The sequence below is a fragment of the Cydia fagiglandana genome, chromosome 21 (genome assembly GCF_963556715.1).
Source record: "Cydia fagiglandana chromosome 21, ilCydFagi1.1, whole genome shotgun sequence".
In the NCBI taxonomy this organism is placed as follows: domain Eukaryota; kingdom Metazoa; phylum Arthropoda; class Insecta; order Lepidoptera; family Tortricidae; genus Cydia; species Cydia fagiglandana.
Window position 1 is genome coordinate 14,491,710 of NC_085952.1, and position 22,980 is coordinate 14,514,689.

A 22,980-nucleotide genomic window follows, 5' to 3' on the forward strand; every position below is an offset into this window, starting at 1 on the left:
TAGTAAACCTCTTCAAATAATATGTATATCCATCTATATGCTACTATTAAAGTTTATTTGTACATAAGTCATCATCATCTCAGCCATAAGACGTTCACTGCTGAACATAGGCCTCCCCCTTTGGGGGGTGTATGCCATAATCGCCACGCTTGGCAGGCGGGTTGGCGATCGCAGTCGAGTACACCGAATTTGAGGGACGCTGCTGCCCGTGTACATAAGTATTTTAGTTTAATTATAATTAATAAAGTTTTATTTTAATGTTGCTTTCTAAGGTGTATCTATATTAATATCTACACTTGACGTAAGTGACGTCAAAATGGCTCACCCCTGCCGAGCTCTGGTAATCACATACTAAATAAACAAGTCAAATTGAATTGCAGATTTCTAGATCTAGACAGTTTGACTGTCCCTACCTCCATCATCTATTTTTATTTTGCTGTTATTTTTTTTTGTCTGGTTTAAATTTCTGATTATCAACAAAATACACATTTACACAGTTGTGTTTAATGTTATTGTAGTTTAATTTGACAGTTGAACTATATACCTTCATCTATTTAGTCTAATATCGGTTTTAGATTTCGGTTTCGGCTTGTAATTTTGATTTCGGTTATTGATTGGTTTCGGTATAATTCTATTTTCGGTACATTCCGTTTTAAATGCCGTCTTATTTTCCAAGCCTAACGTTGTATAACTATTGTCAATGTTGTTCCGGAGTGACAGTGAGAGCCAACCGCCCTCTCCCTCTAACGACGTCGATCTTGAGCAGGCCGCTGCTGTTTTCCAAGATGGCGTACACGTCGGTCGCTGTCTGAACGGGCTTTCCGTTAATATTGGTCACTATGTCGCCTGGTTGCAGGCCGCCACTGAAAATAAATTATTTATAAAACATAATGACGTCCCACGGGTAAAGGTACCTTATGGCCGTTGGCGCTTACGCTATTATTAACGCCGCTCCAATACTATCGCGGCGCTATGCGACGTAAGCGCCAGCTGCCATAAGGTACCTTTTGCCGTGGAACGTCACATATTATCATCATGTATTAATCCGCTATCCAAAGTTGTCTAGAAGAGTTCAATCTTTAGGAATAGTACCACCGATTGTGAAACCTTTATTTTTAACTTTATTACCAGCGCGAGGCGAGTTCTCTGTCCGTAGACGCTTTCGTTACAAAGCGGAAAAGACGTGTTATAGGCTACGAGCGTCATTTGTATCGTTTTCTTTTATTGAGTTGTGCAGTAAAGAGTATTCTAATATTATGTTCTTATTATCTTCCGTCCACTCCGTTCTTTATAGGGTAATTCGCCAGTAACTGGCCACTGTTATTAATTGGCCACCAAATGAATTCTATTCACCTATAAACAGAGTTCATTTTAGTATAAAGTTTCAACAACTGGCCAGCCTCTTTATACTAAACTGAATTCTATTTATACGAGAATAGAATTCATTTTTAGTTCAGGGCGGCCAGTTACTCAAACCGGCCAATTACTGGCGAATTACCCTATAACTATTAGTAGTAGTTACATATGTAGGACTTTCAAGAAATGATTTTTAGTTTGCGTGGGTATTAGGTAGGTACTTACTTGTAAGCAGGCGATCCTATGATAACTTTCCACACCAGAATTCCATGATCTATGTCTTTGGGCATCTGCAAAAAAAGTTTACAATAATTAAACTGTTATAATTAATTCAGCCGACATTTTCGAGACACTATTTAGACTTTATTTTTGCAAACTTTTATTTAGTTTGCAATGTGTGTACCTACTTATGTTCGGGTCTAATCTTGCAAACTGAATTAGACCCCTTTCCTATTATTCAATTAAGACGAAACAGGAGCTGAGTTTTAAATATTTTAGGTAAATATACCCATCTCGCTAACGGAAGCGGCTCCTAAAACTAGTGCGATAAGGAGAAGGCCACGCCAGACCACTCCTGTTGGCTCTTAAGCTAAAAATTCACGTACAATCGGGGACATTCGTGGACCACCTCGTGAACCACCTAAACTGGAAATCGTAATTCAAGACCAAAAAAAGTTAGACAATGTTGCCACTGCAATAATTTGTTTGTAAAATAGTAAATTACTTTTTATAAATAAACTCGCTAAGATAATTTATTAATTGGTCATTTTACTCCTACGATTTAAAAAAGTACTTTTATTTTAATTATTTTTACATAAATACAAGACGCGCTAGTAAAAAGTGGCAACATTTTCTTACTTTTTTTGGTCTTGAATTACGATTTTCAGTATAAGGGCTAAAATCGTTTAAACGTCTTGCAGACGGTCAGGCGATATCATAAGCATGGCACTTAAAAATGTGGGTGTAGCTCAGGTAAAATTTATTGCCTTGCATCATAGACTAGGAATCCTCTAGACCGAGTTTAGAGCAATTTCATGCAACCGATGCTGCCAAAAATGCGGGGGTGAGCGAAGTCCCGTTCCGTGATTGGTCCGTTCAAAGACACGGACGTCACACAAAGACACTTTCGACTCGAACATGGAGTAAAATTACCGTATGCGTGGCAGAGGGGGTAGCACGACTATGCTATGTCTGGAGGATGTTTTGTCTTGCATTGTCTTTGTGACGGACGGCATTTGCAAATTAAGATGAGGAATCCAAAATCTATCTTAAGGTGGTTCGCCTAGGTTACTCAAAACTTAACTCTCGCTAGATGGCACCACTTTTGCAAAATTTCAGATTAAATGTTTTTGTGAAATGGTCTTGGTATTTGTATACTTAAAAGTATGTTTCGCGCACTCTTTAAGTAAATATTGAACAATTAAAATAAACATTGAATACTTCATTGTGCAAAAACCACCTTTTTAATTCGACGGAGTGTTGCTGTCACGCTTTTTCCTACTATTACTCACACATGCAAACAGTGTTTCCGTGATCCTTGTAGTAGACAATTTCACACAACGTAAGTATGTTGCAATAGCGTAACGGTATGTTCGTGGAAATACGTGCAAGAGGATTGGGGTTCAAGACTGGTGCGAGTAGGTAATTTCTTTTTGTTTCTCCTTTGTGTTATCTTACCTTTAAACGAGCAATTATTAGATATATAATTATTTATTTATATATTTGGATGGTATCAGAAACGGCTCTAACGATTTCGATGAAATTTGCTATAAGGGGTTTGATCTCTTAGCTAGGTCTATGAGAAAACGCGCATTTTTGAGTTTTTATGTTTTGTAAGCTTTGGTCGGTCTCCCAGATATTCAATCTCCGCTTGGCAACTAATCCCAGAATTGGCATGCGCACTAGTTTTTACGAAAGCGACTGCCCTGACCTTCCAACCCAGAGAGTAAACTTATTTGGATTAGTCCGGTTTCCTCACATTGTTTTCTTTCACCGAAAAATAGGTATCGGTGTATAAATAGGTAGGTATCAAATGCTATTTCGTACAAAAGTTCGAAAAATCATTGGTACGAGCCGGGGTTAGAACCCGCGACCTCCGAATTGCTTTCCGCTAGGCCAGCAGCGCTTCCCCCACATACTCAGTGTTATCAGGTTTTTTTAAAATCAAAAACGATTACTTATGAAAGCAGAAGAATATAAATGATCGTATTAGATTTATAATTGTTACATATTTGCCGTAACTTATTTTTAAAATGTGTTTTTCAATTAAAAGACACGTCAAGATTGTTTACCTTATTTCTAATGCTAAAAAAAAACAAACTATAGTAAAATTGTGTTTTTCATTCATAGACAAAATCCATTATTTTTAACCACAGGAAATTTTATACACTTCTTTTTAGGGTTCCGTACCCAAAGGGTAAAACGGGACCCTATTACTAAGACTTCGCTGTCCGTCCGTCCGTCCGTCCGTCCGTCTGTCACCAGGCTGTATGTCACGAACCGTAATAGCTAGACAGTTGAAATTTTCACAGATGATGTATTTCTGTTGCCGCTATAACAACAAATACTAAAAACAGAATAAAATAAAGATTTGAATGGGGCTCCCATACAACAAACGTGATTTTTGACCAAAGTTAAGCAACGTCGGGAGTGGTCAGTACTTGGATGGGTGACCGTTTTTTTTTGCTTTTTTTTGTTTTTTTTTTTGCATTATGGCACGGAACCCTTCGTGCGCGAGTACGACTCGCACTTGCCCGGTTTTTTTGCAGTGAGGATGTCCTGATTGTAAAAATCAGAGAGATTAGGTATTAGAGTATAATTTCTAATTATCTTTGTAAAAATAAAAGAATACGTGTAGCCCATACTTAATAATCGATTTATGATAATAAGAAAAATTAAATAAAAATAAAAAAACAATACGAAATTTAGGTGTAACAAAAATACAAAAAGTTATGTTCCAGCATACAATGACTGGGGATCGAACCGGGAATCTTCCGTTTGCAAGCAAAAAAGCGACTGTTTGCATAACACGCCATGATAGTTCTTAGCTAAGCTGACGAACTTCTCGCTTAGGTCAATTAACTACCTGTCAAATATCAGTGTCAACAAAATTGCACTAAACATGACGGCACTCCAAATTCGAGCCGTGGTCAGCCCGGCAACGTCGGAAATGGTATGGCAACGTCGCAAATGTATCTGTACACGACATTTGTGACGCACACATACGTAAAATTGATGAAAAGTTAACTATGATTTTTGCATGATTTCTGTATGAAACATTGTTTTCCTGTTAATTTCGCGCAAACGAATATTCGAAAGAAGATAAATGCGGAAATATTTGTGTACTAATAGTGTGTAGTTACTTAATGAGCTTTGATTGAATTTTGTATGAAAAGCGAACCACCTTAATCGGTTATCTTTAAGGGGAGAAGCTTAGCCTAAACAAGAACAAGTAATAAACTGTCCTTACTGCCTATGTTTGTCTCATTATACATATGTACTTCTCATTTAAAATGTCTTATAATATTTAAGAAGGGGCGGAAAGGTTATCGAGTGGCGACCATGTACCGGAAGGCGCAGCGTAGACCCCCCACAAGGTGGACTGATGACCTGGTGAAGGTCGCGGGAGTCCGCTGGATGCGGGTGGCGCAAGACCGGTCATTGTGGCACTCTTTGGGGGAGGCCTATGTCCAGCAGTGGACGTCCTCTGGCTGATATGATGATGATGATGATAATAATATTTATTTATTTAATTCAAAGGTTTAGCAAAGGTGCCATGACGTACCTCTGGATTCCTCATCCTGAGCTCCATCAGTATGTTGGGAGTCAGCGACAACATGGTGATGCCGAGGTACCGCCGGGACACCTGTGGGGACTTCGTTTTCCCTGGAAATTTGAAAAAAATATCCATCATCTTCGCAAAAAACGGCAAAAAAAGTCACGTTTGTTGTATGGGAGACCCACTTAAATATTTGGGTGAATCAACTTTTTCTTGTCACTAGTTGCCATGGTTACAGTATCCTGACTCACTCTTAAAATACTAGTTTTAAAAAAAATCCATTACCTTCGCAAAAACGGCAAAAATATCACGTTTGTTGTATGGGAGACCCACTTAAATATTTGGGTGAATCAACTTTTTCTTGTCACTAGTTGCCACATGGTTTGAACTGAATTGTTGTTTAATCAACCCGGGTGGCATTTATTCCCTAATAAAATTAGCCAAAAGCCACCCCTACCATGAACACGCAGAATATTATGGATATTTGTAGCGAGATTCTGCCCACTGCGCCAATATGATGTGACTATTACCAAAAAGAATAGATAGTAGAGGGTCCTGTCATAGTAAATTTTGTAGTCACTGTAAATATACTGCCATCTATCGACACACGACTAAAACTCAAAATAAACACGTATAAAATTATCAAAATAGTGTAAATGGATAAATGATTTTATTATTTTTATATCATTTTGACCCATGTTCAATCACTGATATCAATGAGTTAATATTGTTAAATATGAAACGGTGTCGTCACGCCATCTAGCCGAGCATAGGCCAAAGATGTGTGCGCCATCTATCCGAGAATGACTTTTTCTTGATTTCCGAGGCACGTTTTTTTCTTAGACTTTATTCATCTTATACGAATTTACATATGTTTTTGATAAAACTTACGTTTCTCCAGAAACTCCTTGACATAATCGATGGGTATAGCGAAGGAGATGCCCGAAGTGACCTTCATACTGTTAATACCGATGGCCTCTCCGTCCAGGTTGACTAGAGGCCCGCCGCTGTTGCCGAACGTTATGGGCGCGTCGGTCTGTATGTACACCATGTCTTTGCCTGAAACAATTTAGTGTTATACTTATAGAAAAAAAAAATGTTGGAAAAAGGTAAACATTTGACTACAATTTCACCTGATGGTAAGTGCCGATGCAGTCTAGGATGGAACATGCTAAATGACCACAAGCTTCCAGAAACTAAGAAATACCAAAAATAAATTGAACAACAACAATCTTTATAAATCTGGAAGAGGCCTATACCTCTTAGGAGGGTTCTGGAGTAACTTAAGACACAGATAAATGAAGTTAAAACCCAAGATTAAGTTTTGTTACCCAGAAATATTAAAGGCTTTTACAATTTACTTAAGCTACAACTATTTCTTGTCAAAAATATATTACATTTTGAACAGAGTTCAAATATTTTCAGTTTGGTAGATTAGCATTGCTGACTCCTGATAGAACCTGCAAAGTAACTGCCTAATAATACTAACCTCGCAGGCCGAGCTCCTCACTCCCTCTCTGAGTAGAGCTCACTACACCAGCGGTGACTGTATTGCTGAGAGCCAGGGGACTGCCCATGGCCACAACCTGAAATCACAAGAAATTTCATAAGGGCATCTATCATCTAACTCTACCTACTATTAGGACCTAAGTTCATTACAAAACTAAAAAATAAATTAAAAAGAAAACCGGACAAGTGCGAGTCGGACTCGCGCGCGGAGGATTCCGTACCATTACGCAAAAAACGGCAAAAAAAATCACGTTTAGTTGTATGAGAGCACCACTTAAATATTTATTTTATTCGGTTTTTAGTATTTGTTGTTATAGCGGCATATCATCTGTGAAAATTTCAACTGTCTATCATGGTTCATAAGATACAGCCTGGTGACAGACAGACAGACGGCCAGAGTCTTAGTAATAGGGTCCCGTTTTTACCCTTTGGGTACGGAACCCTAAAAAGAATGTGGTGCATATTGAACCTAAAGGAGATCTACATAGAGCACACTATACAAACCCACTCGCCAGGCTTGAGGTCCGCAGAGCATCCTAGCTTCATTATAGGCAGCCCCCGCACCGGGATCCGGAGTGTCGCCAGGTCTGACTTCATGTCTACATCTTCTACTACACCAAAGTGGACAGAGCCATCCTGGAAGATTAAATATATTTAAGTACATTATACATATATATGTAATCATCTGTGTAAATTAATTATCTGTGTGTGTGTGTAATTATCTCTGTGTGTGTATAAGAAACATATCATATAAATTGGATCAGTTTTAATTAGTTAAGTAGCACATACAGAGTTTGTATGTGATAAGATGTCAAAATTATATAAAATAGACTACACAGAATTCTGACACCATTGTAACATTATAAAGAACTTAAGTTTTTTATCATATTTAAGAAAAGCTACACTACAAGCAGTGTTATTGATATACAATCGTAGACAATTTTATTTATATTACAGGCAACTGAAATATATTAAGTCAGTGGTGGGCAAAGTATGGCCTACTTCGGCCTGCGAAAAGATTTTATCCGGCTCTCCACTGACCCTTGGAAATAATTAGTATGACCCATAGTAAAAATGCATTATTCCTGCAACTCTGAATTTTTAAAGCTTTCTGGCCTACCCTGACGAAAGTTTGCCCAACACCGTATTAAACAGTCACTCTCCTGTACAAAATTAGTACCTATGGTACACCCTAAGTGTAATGGTCACAGGGGCTCCATCTAGTTCGTTTTTTTTAGCATTAGAAAGAACTTGGAAGAAGGTAAGCGATTTTGGCATGTCTTTTAATTGAAAAACGCTTATTAAAAATCAGTAACTATCATTTATGAAAGCAGAAGAATATAAATGATCGTATTAGATTCATAATTGTTACATATTTGCCGTAACTTATTTTTAAAATGAGTTTTTCAATTAAAAGACACATCAAGATTGTTTACCTTATTTCTAATGCTAAAAAATACGAACTATAGTTTTGTTGAGCAATAAATAGATCTACCAAAAATGGATCTCACAAATGCAATACAAACTAATTGAATCTACTAGGGCTGCTAGTAGGTTCAATTAGTTAGCGGGCTCGATTTTATACAGTTTAAAATAACACATTGCTTGTTGCTGTTATGGAATAATATTAACATCAATAAATTGCTCTGATAATTAGATTAAGATAATAATATATGTAACTATTCGCAAGTGCTTGTTCCTAGGCCTACATGAATCAGAATCAGAATTTTATTGGTAAAAGTCACAGAATTTTACATGTCAGGCATAAAAATATATTATAACTAATTATAACATGAATAAAGTATATTTTGACTTTGACTATGTACCACATTTTAGGCAGATTAATGATTTACTTAACATTGATTGTTTCATACAAGTTGCATCATCAAACTATAAAACCAACACTTACCGATAACTTCACTCTCACACTCGCATTCGGCTTATTCACCACCACATGAGCGTTCGTTAATATCAGTCCATCCTCCTTCACAATGAAACCAGAACCATTCGACAACGTTATCGGCTCCCCAGAAAACAAGTCCATACGCCGGCTGTCTTTTATCTCTATATAGACCACGGACGGCGCCGAAACAGCCACCACATCAGAAATAAAGTTAAACTTGTCCCTTCTCCCTTGCAAACCGTTATTAGAGACCGTAGCGGCCGAAATTCGCTCCTTTAAAGATACATAACCTACAACGCCCGTTGCTACCGCCAAAATACCACTGAAATACCTATTTCTACTATCATCTTGCTTATTATATTGTGAGAATTGAACTACGCGACATGAACATCGATAACTAGCGTTGGTTAGTGATTTTATTGTAAAATATTTGGAAAACAATCTCCGTGAAATCATTGTTGTGCAAGTGAGTTGTCAAACTTGACGTTTGGCGTTTGGTTGCAACTGACGTTTCTAGTGCTTGCGTAAATACGAAACTGGTAATGTAAGATACGGTAACGGTTAAGAAACGGTTAAATCTAAAGAAACGTGTCGTTATCCGGTTGACGGTATTATATTAGATTCAATTGTAATTTTCTTTGATGTTTGTCAGTAATAATTGGTATAAGTACACATAAATGCATAGTGTGAGCACGCAGTAAATTTATTATGAAATAGATAAAACGTTTGTAGAGTCTGTGCGGAAAGGGAAGAGTCGTAAAATGTCATTGTATGGGGTCCAATACATTTCTTTCATTCTCTTTCCGAACAAACTTTAGGCACGGTGGTAGTTTCTTTCCACTACACGGGAATATTTAATATTTTATCGTCATAATTTTGTATGTTAAGGAATTAAATTAAATAGGTTCTAGGTAACAATAAATAAAATATACCTATAAATAAAATCATTTTAGTCGTAATAAAATTTATTCTACATATTTACATTTTTAATCACTTATTGCTACTAAAAAAAAATGTATTCTATGGATATGTTTCAGAAACTATACCTACTTACTTCTTATCTATTATTATTTTTACATATTTTATACATGTAATGACAGGTAAAGTGACACCAAGAAAAGTCTGTAGCGATTTTGATAGCCCACGCAATGCAAGTGTTATTTATACGTCATAATTTTACAGAAGCATGATGTTTAAAATAACACTTGCACTGCGTGGGCTATTAAAGTCTCTGCAGACTTTTCATGGTCTAATATTAGGTATTTCTTACAGGATAGGGATTAATTATATGATTTTTTTTTTATAAATTTTATCAGATCTTCTAAATTCATTCAGATCATAAATTATATACAGGACAATAACGTTTCTAAATAGCAAATTTAATTCAACAACCATGTTTATTAACATAATAAATAATAGCCATTAAAATTACAAGGTAAATTTATTACGTTATTGTCAATAAATAAAAATGAAGGGGGTGGGGGTAATAAAATGCATTACCTACCATACCTCGATGTAAGTCATCAATAGGGTGACAAAAATAATACAGTACATTCATTCCAACAATTTTTCATATCTAAACCTGCAAGGAGCACAGTTGTCTATGACCTATAATATTCATATTTTATTTTCACATCGTAGTTTTTATTCTCTCAGCAGTTAGTATTGTAGAAAGGCTTTTATGTATTTTGACATGAATATTGCCCTTGCCTCTACTGCAAATATCTTTACACTCTTCACCTAACATCCACTATGGCAGATCTAAAACTAACTCCAATTCATCCAATCCTGACACCCACAGTTCCCACTAGTCCCATTCATCTTCCCGTTGCCATTCATGTGGTGTTCGGGCGTGTACGTGTAGAAGATCTCGCAGAAAGCTGCGTCGTCTCGGGGCAGCTCGTAGTCGAGCTGCTTGGCTGCTAGCCACGCGGCGCCCATGGCGCTTGAGACTCGGAGTCTGACAAGCTCTAACTCGGGTTTTACCTGGAAATTAGGTTAGATGGTGAGCAAAATATAAGTTTAAATTTAAACACACAAAATAGCAACGAAACACATAAAACTAAATACCTATTAGACGTAATAAATAATTTGCGGGGAATGCAAAATATATCACATTCAGAAAACTTATTTATTTTTGGAGCCTGTGCGGCCTGGCGATAAGGCGTATTATCTTCCAACTATCAAACTGAAGGTTTTAATCACGGCTCGTATTATTACCGCGCGTAGGTATTAATCGAATTATCCGTCACAATTGTTATACATTGGAAGGAAACCTTACTCTTACTAGTGTACTTCCAATAAGGTCTTGATTTTGTAAAAAAGTTCCTTCTGACTTCCTTATTGTATTTTTACATATTATATTATAATACAACAAGAGAAAATTGTATTATAATATATGTAAAAATACAATGATACCGATAATAAAATAAATTGGGATATAAAAACACATACCCTCCTAATATTAAGCTCTTTCAGCGCTCCAGGCTTCAACAACTCCCAGCTGTTCCACACAGAGCCAACGCATACGACTCGCACATGCCTCGCATTCGTCTTCGGGACAAGTGCGGCCACGTGCGCTGCAAGAGCACTGCCGGCTTCAGCGAACAGGTGCCGCGAGAGAGCGTCGCCACGGAGGGCGAGGTGGGACAGTTTCATAGTTAGACCTGAAAAAGAAGAGGTAACGATTCACTGGATATTTAATAAAAAACGTGATACTACAGTACAAACCAAAATGTATGTGCATAAGGGTGGTATTCCATTTGTACAGTTTCTTTGTCCAATTTGTATTGCGTCTCACACATTTTACTTAAGGAGAGAGTGAGACGCAATGGACAAAGAAATTGTCAGATGAAACATGAAAACAAAATAATAAACTAAACAACGTCAGTTAAACTCACCGGCAAACTTGGACTTATCAAAATTCTTATAAGCATGAGGTAGTAGGTCCACTCTGTTCTCTGTTCCGAAGTGTTCCTTGATGACCTCCCAGACGGCGTGAATGGGATGTGGTGAGGGACGCAAGCCATCTTCTTCGTCGAAGATAGTCTTTACAGCACGGTGAGCTATCCAGTAAGCTGAGAAACGAGGAAAAAAATCAGAAGAATAATGGCTGCATAGAAGAGTTACAATGTTTGAAAGGATATAAAGATCTAGGAAGGAAAGGACCCCGCAGCAAACATAGGGAAAAAGTGGTTTCAGTTAAATGTCACGAAATTTTAGTATGATGTTGATTTGGCTCTCCTGATTATTTTTTTGTATGGGCACAACTCTCTCAGAAGTAAACTTTCAGAAATAATCAGTGTAATTGTTTTATACAAAATATGTGTTTGTTAACCATTTTTACGTAATTCCTCCTCCTGACAGTTGTTGGCTGCACCTTATAACGTCAATAACTGTCAGTGCGTGTCATAACAATATATCGATTTTAGAAAACATGTCGTGTAAATAGAAAATTATATTCTTCTTGATTATTTCTGAAAGTATACTTCTGAGAGTTGCGCCCATACAAAAAAATAATCAGGAGAGCCAAATTAACATCATACTAAAATTTCGTGAGATTTAACTGAAACCACTTTTTCCCTATGTTTGCTGCGGGGTCCTTTAAACTTATACGCAACGTTATATTTGTGTCATATTCATTAGAAACATGAATTTGTCTTAAATCTTACATCTTATGCATAAAAAAATCATAACTAAATGCCATACCATTTGTACCTTTTAACGTGGAATGAAATTTAAATAAATAAACTAACCTCCTCCTTCATCTCCTAAGAGAAAGCCCCAACCGCCGCACCCATACTGTTGTTTTCCATTGTACAACAATGCGTTTGATCCCGTGCCTGTAATAGAAAAAAATACGTGTAATTTATAAAATAATCATCGTTAATGCATGTTAAAATTACCTAGGTATAGACCGACCGCTTAAACCGACCGCGTAAATGAGTCTATGTAACAATAAATATGCCAAACGGTATTTGCATAAACAGAACGATAATAATCGATCGATAAATTTTGCCTATTGAAAAGCTGCATTGTCAATAGTAATTCATAGTTCATTTATTTATTGCTTTTGTGGGTTTACAATAGGTCTTATAACTAAAATCAGTACGTTTACCACAAACCCTGTTAGGGCACCGCATTATTATGTACTTATAAACTATTAAAAATAGCATGCAATATTTACAACATATGTATCATGCAGAAGGTTTACATGTGTATAGGCTCTTAATATTATTTAGACTCCATAAAGTTGTAATATTCGTTAATATCATAAAAGCAATTGGTAACAAGGAAATCTTTAAGCTTTTTTAAAAACAAAGTCTCTTTTTCTATTATTTTTATATTTTCTGGTAGTCTATTATAAATGTTTACACACATATGATGTGTGCCTGCACTAACAATTTGTAGTAAAATCTATATTAATAATTATTAAATTTAGTATACTAATTATACTAACCTAAGCCAAAAAACGTAAATGAACCATTAACAAAAAAACTACTTTCTACAAACCGTTTTCAAAAATGATAACCTCGTTACTTAAAACTTAACTCAGTTAAAAACATATACCTAATTATAATATTTTCCTACTTATTTATGTAATACCTACTAGGTAATCTATTATCGTCAAGTGAACTGTTATTCAGTGGGCCTCGTATTGTTCCTGTATTAGCAAAATGTATTAAAGTACCTATCCATTTTATTTTTGAGTTAACAATCTAGTTTGTGCGAAAACAAAGCATAAATTTGCTGATTACGAGATAGCTTTGATGTGTGTAATGAAAAACCGTCAGATAACAACTGCAATAAGCGGTAATAATATTGATGGGGTTGTTGACCTATAAATAACTCACAAGTAGTACTTTGTTTTTATAACGTTTTTTACTGGAAACCAAATGTTTTATTTATTACATCAAAACTTGCCAAGATAATTGTAAATTTGATTTGTCATAATAAAGAATTAAAATATCATTTCAAACAGAGATAATCATACCTACTGTTTTTTTACGCTAGTTAAGTTATAGCCAAGGAAGTTAGAATCTTGTTGTATTTTCAATTAGTATAATTCCATTTGTTAGAAAAAATTACGGGACAAATGAAATGCTACCGACTTTGTTTTTAAAATTTTTATCACAATCCAGCTTTATTCAGTGTTACGAGTAATAACGTACAAAAAGTTTTTAAATAGCAACTTTCCACTAACATCGAAAGTCGTTCCCTCTCGCACCTATGAAGTGTAAAAGAGACGTCAAACACACGTCACAACATCCCGCTTATCAGCTGAACCTGCCTCTTGATACATGATACTTGGCCTACATTGTTGTGTCAGAGGTTATCCAGAGACCTTCGGTTGCCCTAATTTCTGTCTGTTGACCAATATCCTGAATTACGAGGTATATGGAAGGCATATAGGCCTTAAGTATATGCACATAATATATGTACATGAAAATTGAGATGAATATGATGATGGTATGAAAATTTGAATATGTATAATAATATTGCGAATATAATAAAGAAGGAATGAATTGTAAATTGAAGTTTTAATAATTAACAAGATTTGAATTAATATTAAATTCATTGTGTGCCTTGATTTATTCACAACATTTATAAGAATAATATTGATATTTTTCAAATCATCATATACCTTAAGTATCTCGTAAAGAAAAGGGGATATTTCTACTTAATAATTGTTTATTAATTGTTTTGTTTGTTTGTTGTGTTATTATTTATTTTGTCTTAACAGGATCTACGTTACGTTGATATCGTAAACAGCGTCTGTGTTTTGTCTTTATTTACATGAATAGATAACACCACAGTGAGGAAAATAAACAAAATCTATACTTTGCTTACTATAACAATATTTATTAAATAAGAAAAACAAAATACTTCCCCTTATCTGTAACTGCATGGCCTACATAAGGGACCAAATTATTCAAATCGATGTCTGATAGATACTACACCGTCTAATACTATCACTCGTAAGTACATACAAACAATGAAATTGCATGTCAACCTATTGATTTCTGGTACATAACTGGTTCTTAAGACAACAATTTAAATGTAATTACATACTTAAATAAGAGAATTCTGAAGGATAATTAAAACTGCCTAATTTAAGCTCTAATTTCCATCAAAGTCACAATTAAGATTAATGTATTGACACTACTTATCACTTCCTAAGTATACAAACTAAAATGCATTAGCATTTTCGAAACAAGGCAGCGAAGTAAACAGTACTATTTCAATACTGTTTGCGCGCCAACCCATACATTTGTCGTTGGAGAAACGTAGGGTTGGTTGCTATTCAGGGTAAATTGACGTCATTATGGTTTAGCTTATACTTTATGGCTCCTCTATACGATGGGCCAGCGCCGGCCACTCCATGGGACGCATTTATACGTTAGAAGGAGCAAGTGATATTGCTATCTCATTCTACCGCATGGTTGCGTCCCTTGGAGTGACCAACGCTGGCCCATCGTATAGAGGAGCCCTTAGCTCTAGTGTATAGGTGAAAACACGATACACGGCGAAACCCACTTAGTTTAGCCAGTAGAAAAAAACTTGTAATTATGTTGTAAGTATGTTCTGATTTGACCGTAAAAATATTGAAGGTAGTGTTACAGCCAAGTTCGGTGGTTGGTACAGATAATTCGTAAAATTAAAAATTTGTATCTTATATCTTAATAAACTGCTGAACTCTTTTCATTTTAAAATTATAAACCTTCTTTACTATTTGGCAATCTTCCCGTTAGAGGGAGAGAGAGGACGCGACACAACCTTAATATAAATTTCGTGTATAAATGAGAATATAACCATAACATTACTCACCAGCTATAAGCACCATTCCTCCATTAGGAGCGCCAGTGAACAGCGAGCCAGCTGTGTCTGAAACTACATGGACTGTTCTAGCACATGCTGGGTCTTTCTGTCTCACTCGCTCCGCCAGCTCTTTGTTACTGCTTTCCTGCTCGCATCCTGAGAGGGTGAGGCCCTGGTGACAATTGTGTCAACATTCAAAATAAGGTCAGGCGTATGATGGTTGATGGATGCAGTTATTTAGAAAATCTTAAGATGGTCGTAAGCAGCAGAATTTGGATGTAGGTAGCAACGAGATAATGACCATACATCGTTATCGCGGGAGCAAATATAAATTTATTAAAGAAGTGGTAAAACAGACTGCCCGTTTAGTAAAAACAGACCTTTCTGCCTACACATTATAAGCCTCCAAGAAGTTCATCATACATAGCACGAAGTTTTTGTTGCATAATGTTCATAAATCTTGCTTTACACTCTGTTAGTAAATAATGACCCGGAATCGACATATCAAATAAATATTCATGATTTATTTTGTACAACATTATTTAATTTTTGTTGATCTTAAGTGATTTTCGTAATATACGACATAAATTTTCTCTATGTTTTCTACTCTTAATCTGCGGCGTCGTGCAGTAAATATCCATTTTAATTGGCTAAATGATCTTTCGACTGCTACTGTTGTAATGGGTGCGTTTTTAAAACGACGGAAGTAATCAAATGTAGAACGATATATCGTTGAATCTAGTACTATCTCCTTCTCCGATATCAGTTCACACATTTTTTTCATAACTTCATATCCGGCATTTTTCTGCAAAACCACTTTGAACTTTTTTAAAATCTGTTTTCCATCTTTATTCAAAATTAATTTGGATATATGTTTGTATGTATTTTGTACTATGGTCAAACTTTCACTAAGAGATAGATTTTGGCACTGCAGTTTATTTATAGCATCTGGTATTACTTGCAGATACTTTGCTATGAAATTTACATCTTTTCGAACTTTTGCACTGAGTAAAGATTTTTTTGCTTTGACGATGCACTGTGCGTCTGAATTACGAAATGTGTCTATAACGCTTTTTATTTCATCAAAATACTTGTTGTAGTAAGTGGTAGCCTCGATCCATGTTCCCCAGCGAATAATTGTTGGGTTTGGAGGCAAAGGAATTCCATTAAACATTTCTCTTAATGCTTTTACTCTTTTCGGAGATTTGCGAAATACTTTCTTTACATTTGAAATTAATAGGTTAACTTCTGGAAAAAGAACACGAACTTGATCGGCAACTCTGTTAAGAGCATGGGCTAAACATGTAACATGGACAATGTTCGGAAAAAGTGTTTTCAAATATCTGCCAGCTTTCAACATATACCCCACACCATCAGTCAATAACAACAACACCTTGTCATGCTTATTGTGACCAGGGCCCCACAAATCATCCAGGGCATTTTTTACAGTATTAGTTATACTGATATTGTTCGTTTCATTTAAACATTTGCTTGACAGCACGTGTGGAGTTCCAACATCATCTTCAAGCATAGCACCTACTATAACGTTAGCGATTTGACGACCTATAGCATCTGTGGTTTCATCAACACTTACATATATATACGCGTCTTTTAATTCGTCTCTAATTATATCCATCTCTTTGTCGTATAATTCATTCACGCAAGTCTGCCTCAGCAAACATTCTGAAGGGACCTGAACAGTTTTTTCAAATTTTCCAGATACACAATCTTCAATGAAATTTTTAAATACAGGGTTCTCTATTTGAGACCACGGTATGTTACAGCTTACTAGAAATTTTGTCAGTTCCAACCTAAAATCTTTTTTGAGAGAAGTGTGTCTTTCAGAGTTAAAATGACGTTTCACGGAAGATTTAGTTTTACAAAAACTAATATTGCACTTCGAGCAAAATAGATTTGTATCGCGAGCCTCTAGCTCAGGATAATCCTGTATAAACAACCCCACAAATTCATCACATGTTATTTTCCTTCGAGGCATTTTAAAGGCAACTTCTATTTGATTATGTTGTTACAAATAAAGATCAGTCAAGATTGACAAATGTCTAAATTGACTGATAAGGTTGCGTACCTAATAGGTAATCTTTTTAAGTACCAATCAAGTCAAGTATGGAGGTAAGATAGCATTGATATTCAATAAAATAATTATACATTTTAAGGTCGTAGGTATAAACGTTTCTCTATACGAATGTCATTTCTGTTTTTGACTGTTTTTTATAATCTTTCAGTATTGTCAAATCGTATTTGCTCCCGCGATAACGATGTATGATAATGACATAGAAAACCATACAATGCTATTTACAAAATGTACACTGCTTTGCTTCTGCGTTAGTATTAATTAATATAAGTCAAAACTTCAACTAAATCGAAAGTAAATTTAGTAACTTTATCTTTTCTTATCTAATATTATCTACATGTTGTGTATGTTTGTGTACATTACATCTGTGAAATGTGATAAGTACTGCATGATGATTATAATTATGTTTAAATAAAAAACTGTGTGTGTTTGAGTGGATACAAAAACAGATCAGAAAGATAGAAATTTATGGGCTAGATCCTACATCCTACTTTATGTAGATTGAACAACAGTTGTATTATTATTACACATTGTCTTATTACAACATAATTTACAATCATAAATACGTATTTCTTTTTATATTTACAGTTCTCTTCTACGCATAAATTATGTATATCCGTACACAGCACAGTCAATTGCAATCTATTGGGTATAGCCATTGATACCACTAGGGGACATTGAAGGTCGGTTTCATTAAAGTTTAAAATCGCCTGACGTCATTTATTGGGTATACGGTGGCTAATTTAGATCATTGAAGACAAGTGGGTTGACAATCTCTGTTTTACTTTGTTGTAACTAGTCTATTATGTGCAATTGGATCGTGCGAGCTCTCTTGTGTTACTTTGTGTGCGAATCGGTAACAGTATCAGTATGTGTACCAAAATCATAATATGTAGGTACCATAATGCGTTACGTCGATTTAGAGTTTTAACAACAGTATTGAAAATCATTATACGGGAATTAACCTAATGTGACCAACAGTTTCAGTTGTCTGCTATTTGATACTACTAATCGATACTATGTACTGTATCGTTTTCAGTACAAATCATACGAAGGCCAGGTGGCCTTACAGCTATTGATTTGACCCCTATGTTTGTTAAGCGAAAATTAATGGTTTGGGAGAAACCGTTCGATCGAAAAACAAAATCTAGGTATGTTATGACACTGAAAAAGGCCATTCACTTTTATTAGCACAGAGTGCAAATGTTCCTATAATTTAGTGAGTTCATAGCCTCTTCCCCAATAAACTAGGGTTTCTGGTTTCTTGACCTTTTTAATTTCTCGAGGCACGGGAATTCTCGACCAAGATTTCTCGAGTTTCTCGAGTATCTCGAGAAATATTGAAAGCTCCGAAAACCACCATGTTATTTTTTTTTTTGCTTTCTTACAAATCGGACTTGTAGGAGTCGTAGGTGAGATCAATAATCAAACATATGGTACATTTTTAATCACCATAAATTGCACTTAATAATCAAAAATACAACAACAAAAAAAAAACTATAGGTGCAGGCGTGCGCACCGGCGATGTGTTATGCTATAGTGTATTTCTTTAGGTATTCAACAAAATGTAAACAAACTACAATATGGTATTTTATTAGGCAGCAAATATTCAAGTCAATAAATTTAACTCGATGTGACAAAACTTACAGAAGTATTGCTACGTAATATTAACTACTCGTAAGTACTTACTCAACGTAACAATAAAGCTGCTAAAATTGTAATATTTTGCTAAAAGGAATATATTGGGATGATTTGATTTATCAATAGTAATTTAGTTTTGTAATATTTGTTATTACACTTATTGCATGGTCCTATAATTCGTAACAATTTTTTTAAAGCGTTTTTCAATAAAAAGACACTACATGAATGTCGTGAATCATGATAGTTCAAAAGTTTCAAAACATGATAACCGGTTAAAGCTTTCTAGCTAGGGATAGGGGACGGATCGGATCAAGGTAGTTTTTATTTGGTTGGTAATAAATGTTTCAAGGAGGTTCCTACCTGAAAACGTAACAAAAAACATTGTTAATATTTATTTAACTACCTAAAGAAATACATTATAGACACATCATGTGTTATACGCGTGTTATCTTTTTACTTATCACAAGAGATTTATTTCTCGAGTTCTCGAGGCATTGAATATTTTTTTCCCGTCTCGACTTAGGACAAATTTCTCGAGATTTCTCGCCTCGGGAATTCTCGAGCAGAAACCCTACAATAAACATACTTATACACATATTATACAATTCGTTATTCATATATTCATACCACGCTCTGAGAAGAAAATGAAACGCGTCGCGTGACTTATCACGTATACAATGAACATATACGTTATACATAATTTATTAAAATAACACGCTACATCATTCTACTTGTTAAACAATTACTAATAGCTTCTACATTTCTTTCTTATAAGCACACTCATAACCAACGATAACGGGTCACAATGCACAGAAATCTCCATAAGGTTACCCGGTCTCATTGCTATCGAGAGTGATAATTTTCTTGGGCATTCTTAAGCAAAAATACTAAATTATTGTTGCAAATATGTAGCTGTCCTGTCTAAGGCCATTTTAATATACAAATGGTCTCTCAGCTACCAGAGTTACCAGTTATTATAACTTAACTTAAAATAACTTACTTACCACGGAATCTAAAGGTTTGTCCAACGGGAACCCAGCATCTTCCTTAGCAGCATGTATCATGTCTATGATTCTTGTGGCACATTCTTCTATACCAAGTTGCCAATGATTCGTACCGGGGCCTTTAGATGTGCCAACTACTTTGCCAGTTTCGTCGCAGATGACCAGGTTTGAATGTGTTGCGCCTCTGAGGAATTAAACAATTACATATAAATTTATTCATGGTCGTTTTACAAATTTCAATAAAGGTCCTAAGAGACAATTTATTTATAAGGGATTTATTATGTCATTAGCCAATAACAGTACAGTGTATAAGAATGTTTCATAAAAGGGACTTCCCTGTACTGCCAATTATCGCAAGATTATCAATACAAATGAATGTACCTACATAGTTCAAATCAATAGAAATACAAATCGATAAATATAAATTGCAACTGATAATGTCAAGCTATCACCGATAGGCAGAAGTGTCACTTTACCAACTGGTATTAGTTTACTTTTATATTCTATGCATGTAAAAAATATTCTATTATTTATTTATATTTAGTCTATTAGCGCGCTTATAACATGACGAAATAAAAACACGATCTCATTTTTGAGAATGCCAAATTTCTTTTTCACATGAAAAACATTTAATTATTCAAAAATCTAAGACCGATTTTCTATCGTTAGAATTATTTCATTTAAGGGTATTTTTTATTTTTTGGTGTGATTTTCTATTTAACCTAATTCTTCCTTAATGATATGTTAATAATAAAAAAAACTATGAGCTGATAACATTAAGTACGTTTCTAATTTTATGAAAGGGTGTCAGATGAGAACTGCAGTTTCACTCAAACAAACACGTGTATCAGTCAGTAGGCACTACGCATCGCATATTGATTAAGAGATAAGAACGTTCGATAAGATATTAATAGATCGTGAACTTGGCCTTTTGAAGACGGTTTTATTTGTATGTATATTAATTTGACCGAAATGAGTTCAAGTTCATAGTCATACTTCATAGATACGTGTAGTTTTTTCATGAGTAGGTATTTTTATGTAACTTACGAACTTAAAAATAACTCAATATTTCATTTATTTCGGCCATATTGAAAATATGGTCTGCGTTAATTTAAACAAACGAGGAAAGTATTTGTAAAGTACTATGTAATTAAAAAAAAAAATTTTTTTAAGTTTTTTTTTATAGAGAGAATCTAGAGAATTTATAAAAAACTGTTTCAATCCTTGCTGACATTGTGAATTAAGAAGAGCTAGTAAAACTCATGTTAAACTACAATTACAAGATATTAAAACGTAAAACATAGCGCTTCTATTGTAGGTATATAACCCAGCAGTTAATGACAGCTTTCGATACGCAATTAGTTATCCATATTTGACTTGGAGCGAAAACAGGTTTACGTACTAAAGCATTTTACATTAACCAGACCTGGAAAATATCACCAATATAGCACTTGTGGTTTCCTATAATGGACTACAGCTAATTATGATTTAGTTTAGTATCCATTATGATGTTTAAATTGTAATTGATATGGTTCTACATATTTCATTAATGTGACATGTTTTACTGATATTGATAACGATCTTATTACATTAGATTTTATTTAATTATTAAAACTATATTTTGATTATTTCAAAACTTGGCTTTTACACTACGCGCCCTAAGTAAGGTAAGGTGGTACCCGTGTTAAATATCATAACATTTTTTTTCTGACAAATCAGTTAGGTACCGTTTTATTGTAATTTTATTCAGCAAAACTACTATCATAAAAGAGAATTATCAGAACTTCAACCGAAGCCTTTAAAATAATAAAAATTCAAGGCAATAGGTACTTTCAACCGTTCAATGAGTAAATTGTTAACATTCCATTCACTTCAACTACATTTTACATTAGCTCTTAAGGGCTTATATTTTAAGAGCAAATTGCAATATTCTGAAATTTCAGGCGTGACTACCGTGCCGCCTGTATTCTTGACTCTGATTGGTCGATTTATGCATATTTGATATTATCATTGGATTCTCGTTTTGCTGGTTTGTTATGAAAACAATGTTACGTTAGGTATTCCCCGGACGATAACATATAAATACTTAATATTAATGATTCAGTTATTTTACACTGTTGTTTGACTGACAATAATAAATTTACTCTCGTAATATTTTTGCATCTAGTTATTAAATTCGAAGGTCAGCTGTAAGATGTCCCTTACAGGGATAAGTTCGCCTTTGTACTTCCATTACTGTAATTTATTTGTGTATTGTGTACAATAAAGTGATTAGTACTACTAGAGTCTGTTTGGAAAGTAAAGCCTCATACATTCCACGCCACAACTCTTCTCTTTCCGCATAGACCTACTACTAATTCCACTAAATAACTTAAGTCTGCTTATTTATAAAAAAACGGGATAAATAATCTTGTTACTAAAATATTAAATATTTAAATATTACTATGTTATAAAATAAAATACCTTTATCATATTCTAATTTGGTAAATAAGCCGAAAATAACATAAATATTTATAAACGAATAATAATAATCACATTTAGACGACATGCGTTATAATAAATATCAATCTATATTTTAAATACAGTTGAATAATTAAACCATTCAATTTTGCTAAGTACCTACGACATAAAACGTTTCGAAACACTAGGCATGCCAAGGAGAACCTTTCTACTTTCAACAATACTGCTAATAAATATAGTCTAAAATAACGTTAAATAGATCGTTACTCACCCTTCAACACCGCCGAAGTACATTTTGTTAACCATGCTTATTTCAAAGTACACTATAACAAAAGTTCCGGTGTGAAATCAAAATAAACACGATTGATCGATAATTCCGACAAAAAACACTCTCTCGCCACGAATACGGCGACTTGAC

At 34.8% G+C, this 22,980-nt stretch overlaps 1 protein-coding gene across 1 annotated transcript; it reads right to left on the reverse strand.

Annotated features, from left to right (window-relative positions):
* Positions 1-340: 340 nt before the first annotated feature.
* LOC134675265 (uncharacterized) lies at positions 341-22,980 on the reverse strand. Its single transcript, XM_063533485.1, has 14 exons — positions 22,834-22,980; positions 20,103-20,286; positions 15,375-15,537; positions 12,302-12,388; positions 11,447-11,623; positions 11,001-11,212; positions 10,340-10,532; positions 8,553-8,851; positions 7,148-7,279; positions 6,624-6,720; positions 6,026-6,193; positions 5,141-5,241; positions 1,582-1,646; positions 341-863 (listed from the first exon to the last, which is right to left on the reverse strand). The coding sequence occupies exons 1-14, from the start codon at positions 22,866-22,868 to the stop codon at positions 698-700; spliced, it is 2,079 nt and encodes a 692-aa protein (XP_063389555.1). The 5' UTR covers positions 22,869-22,980; the 3' UTR covers positions 341-697.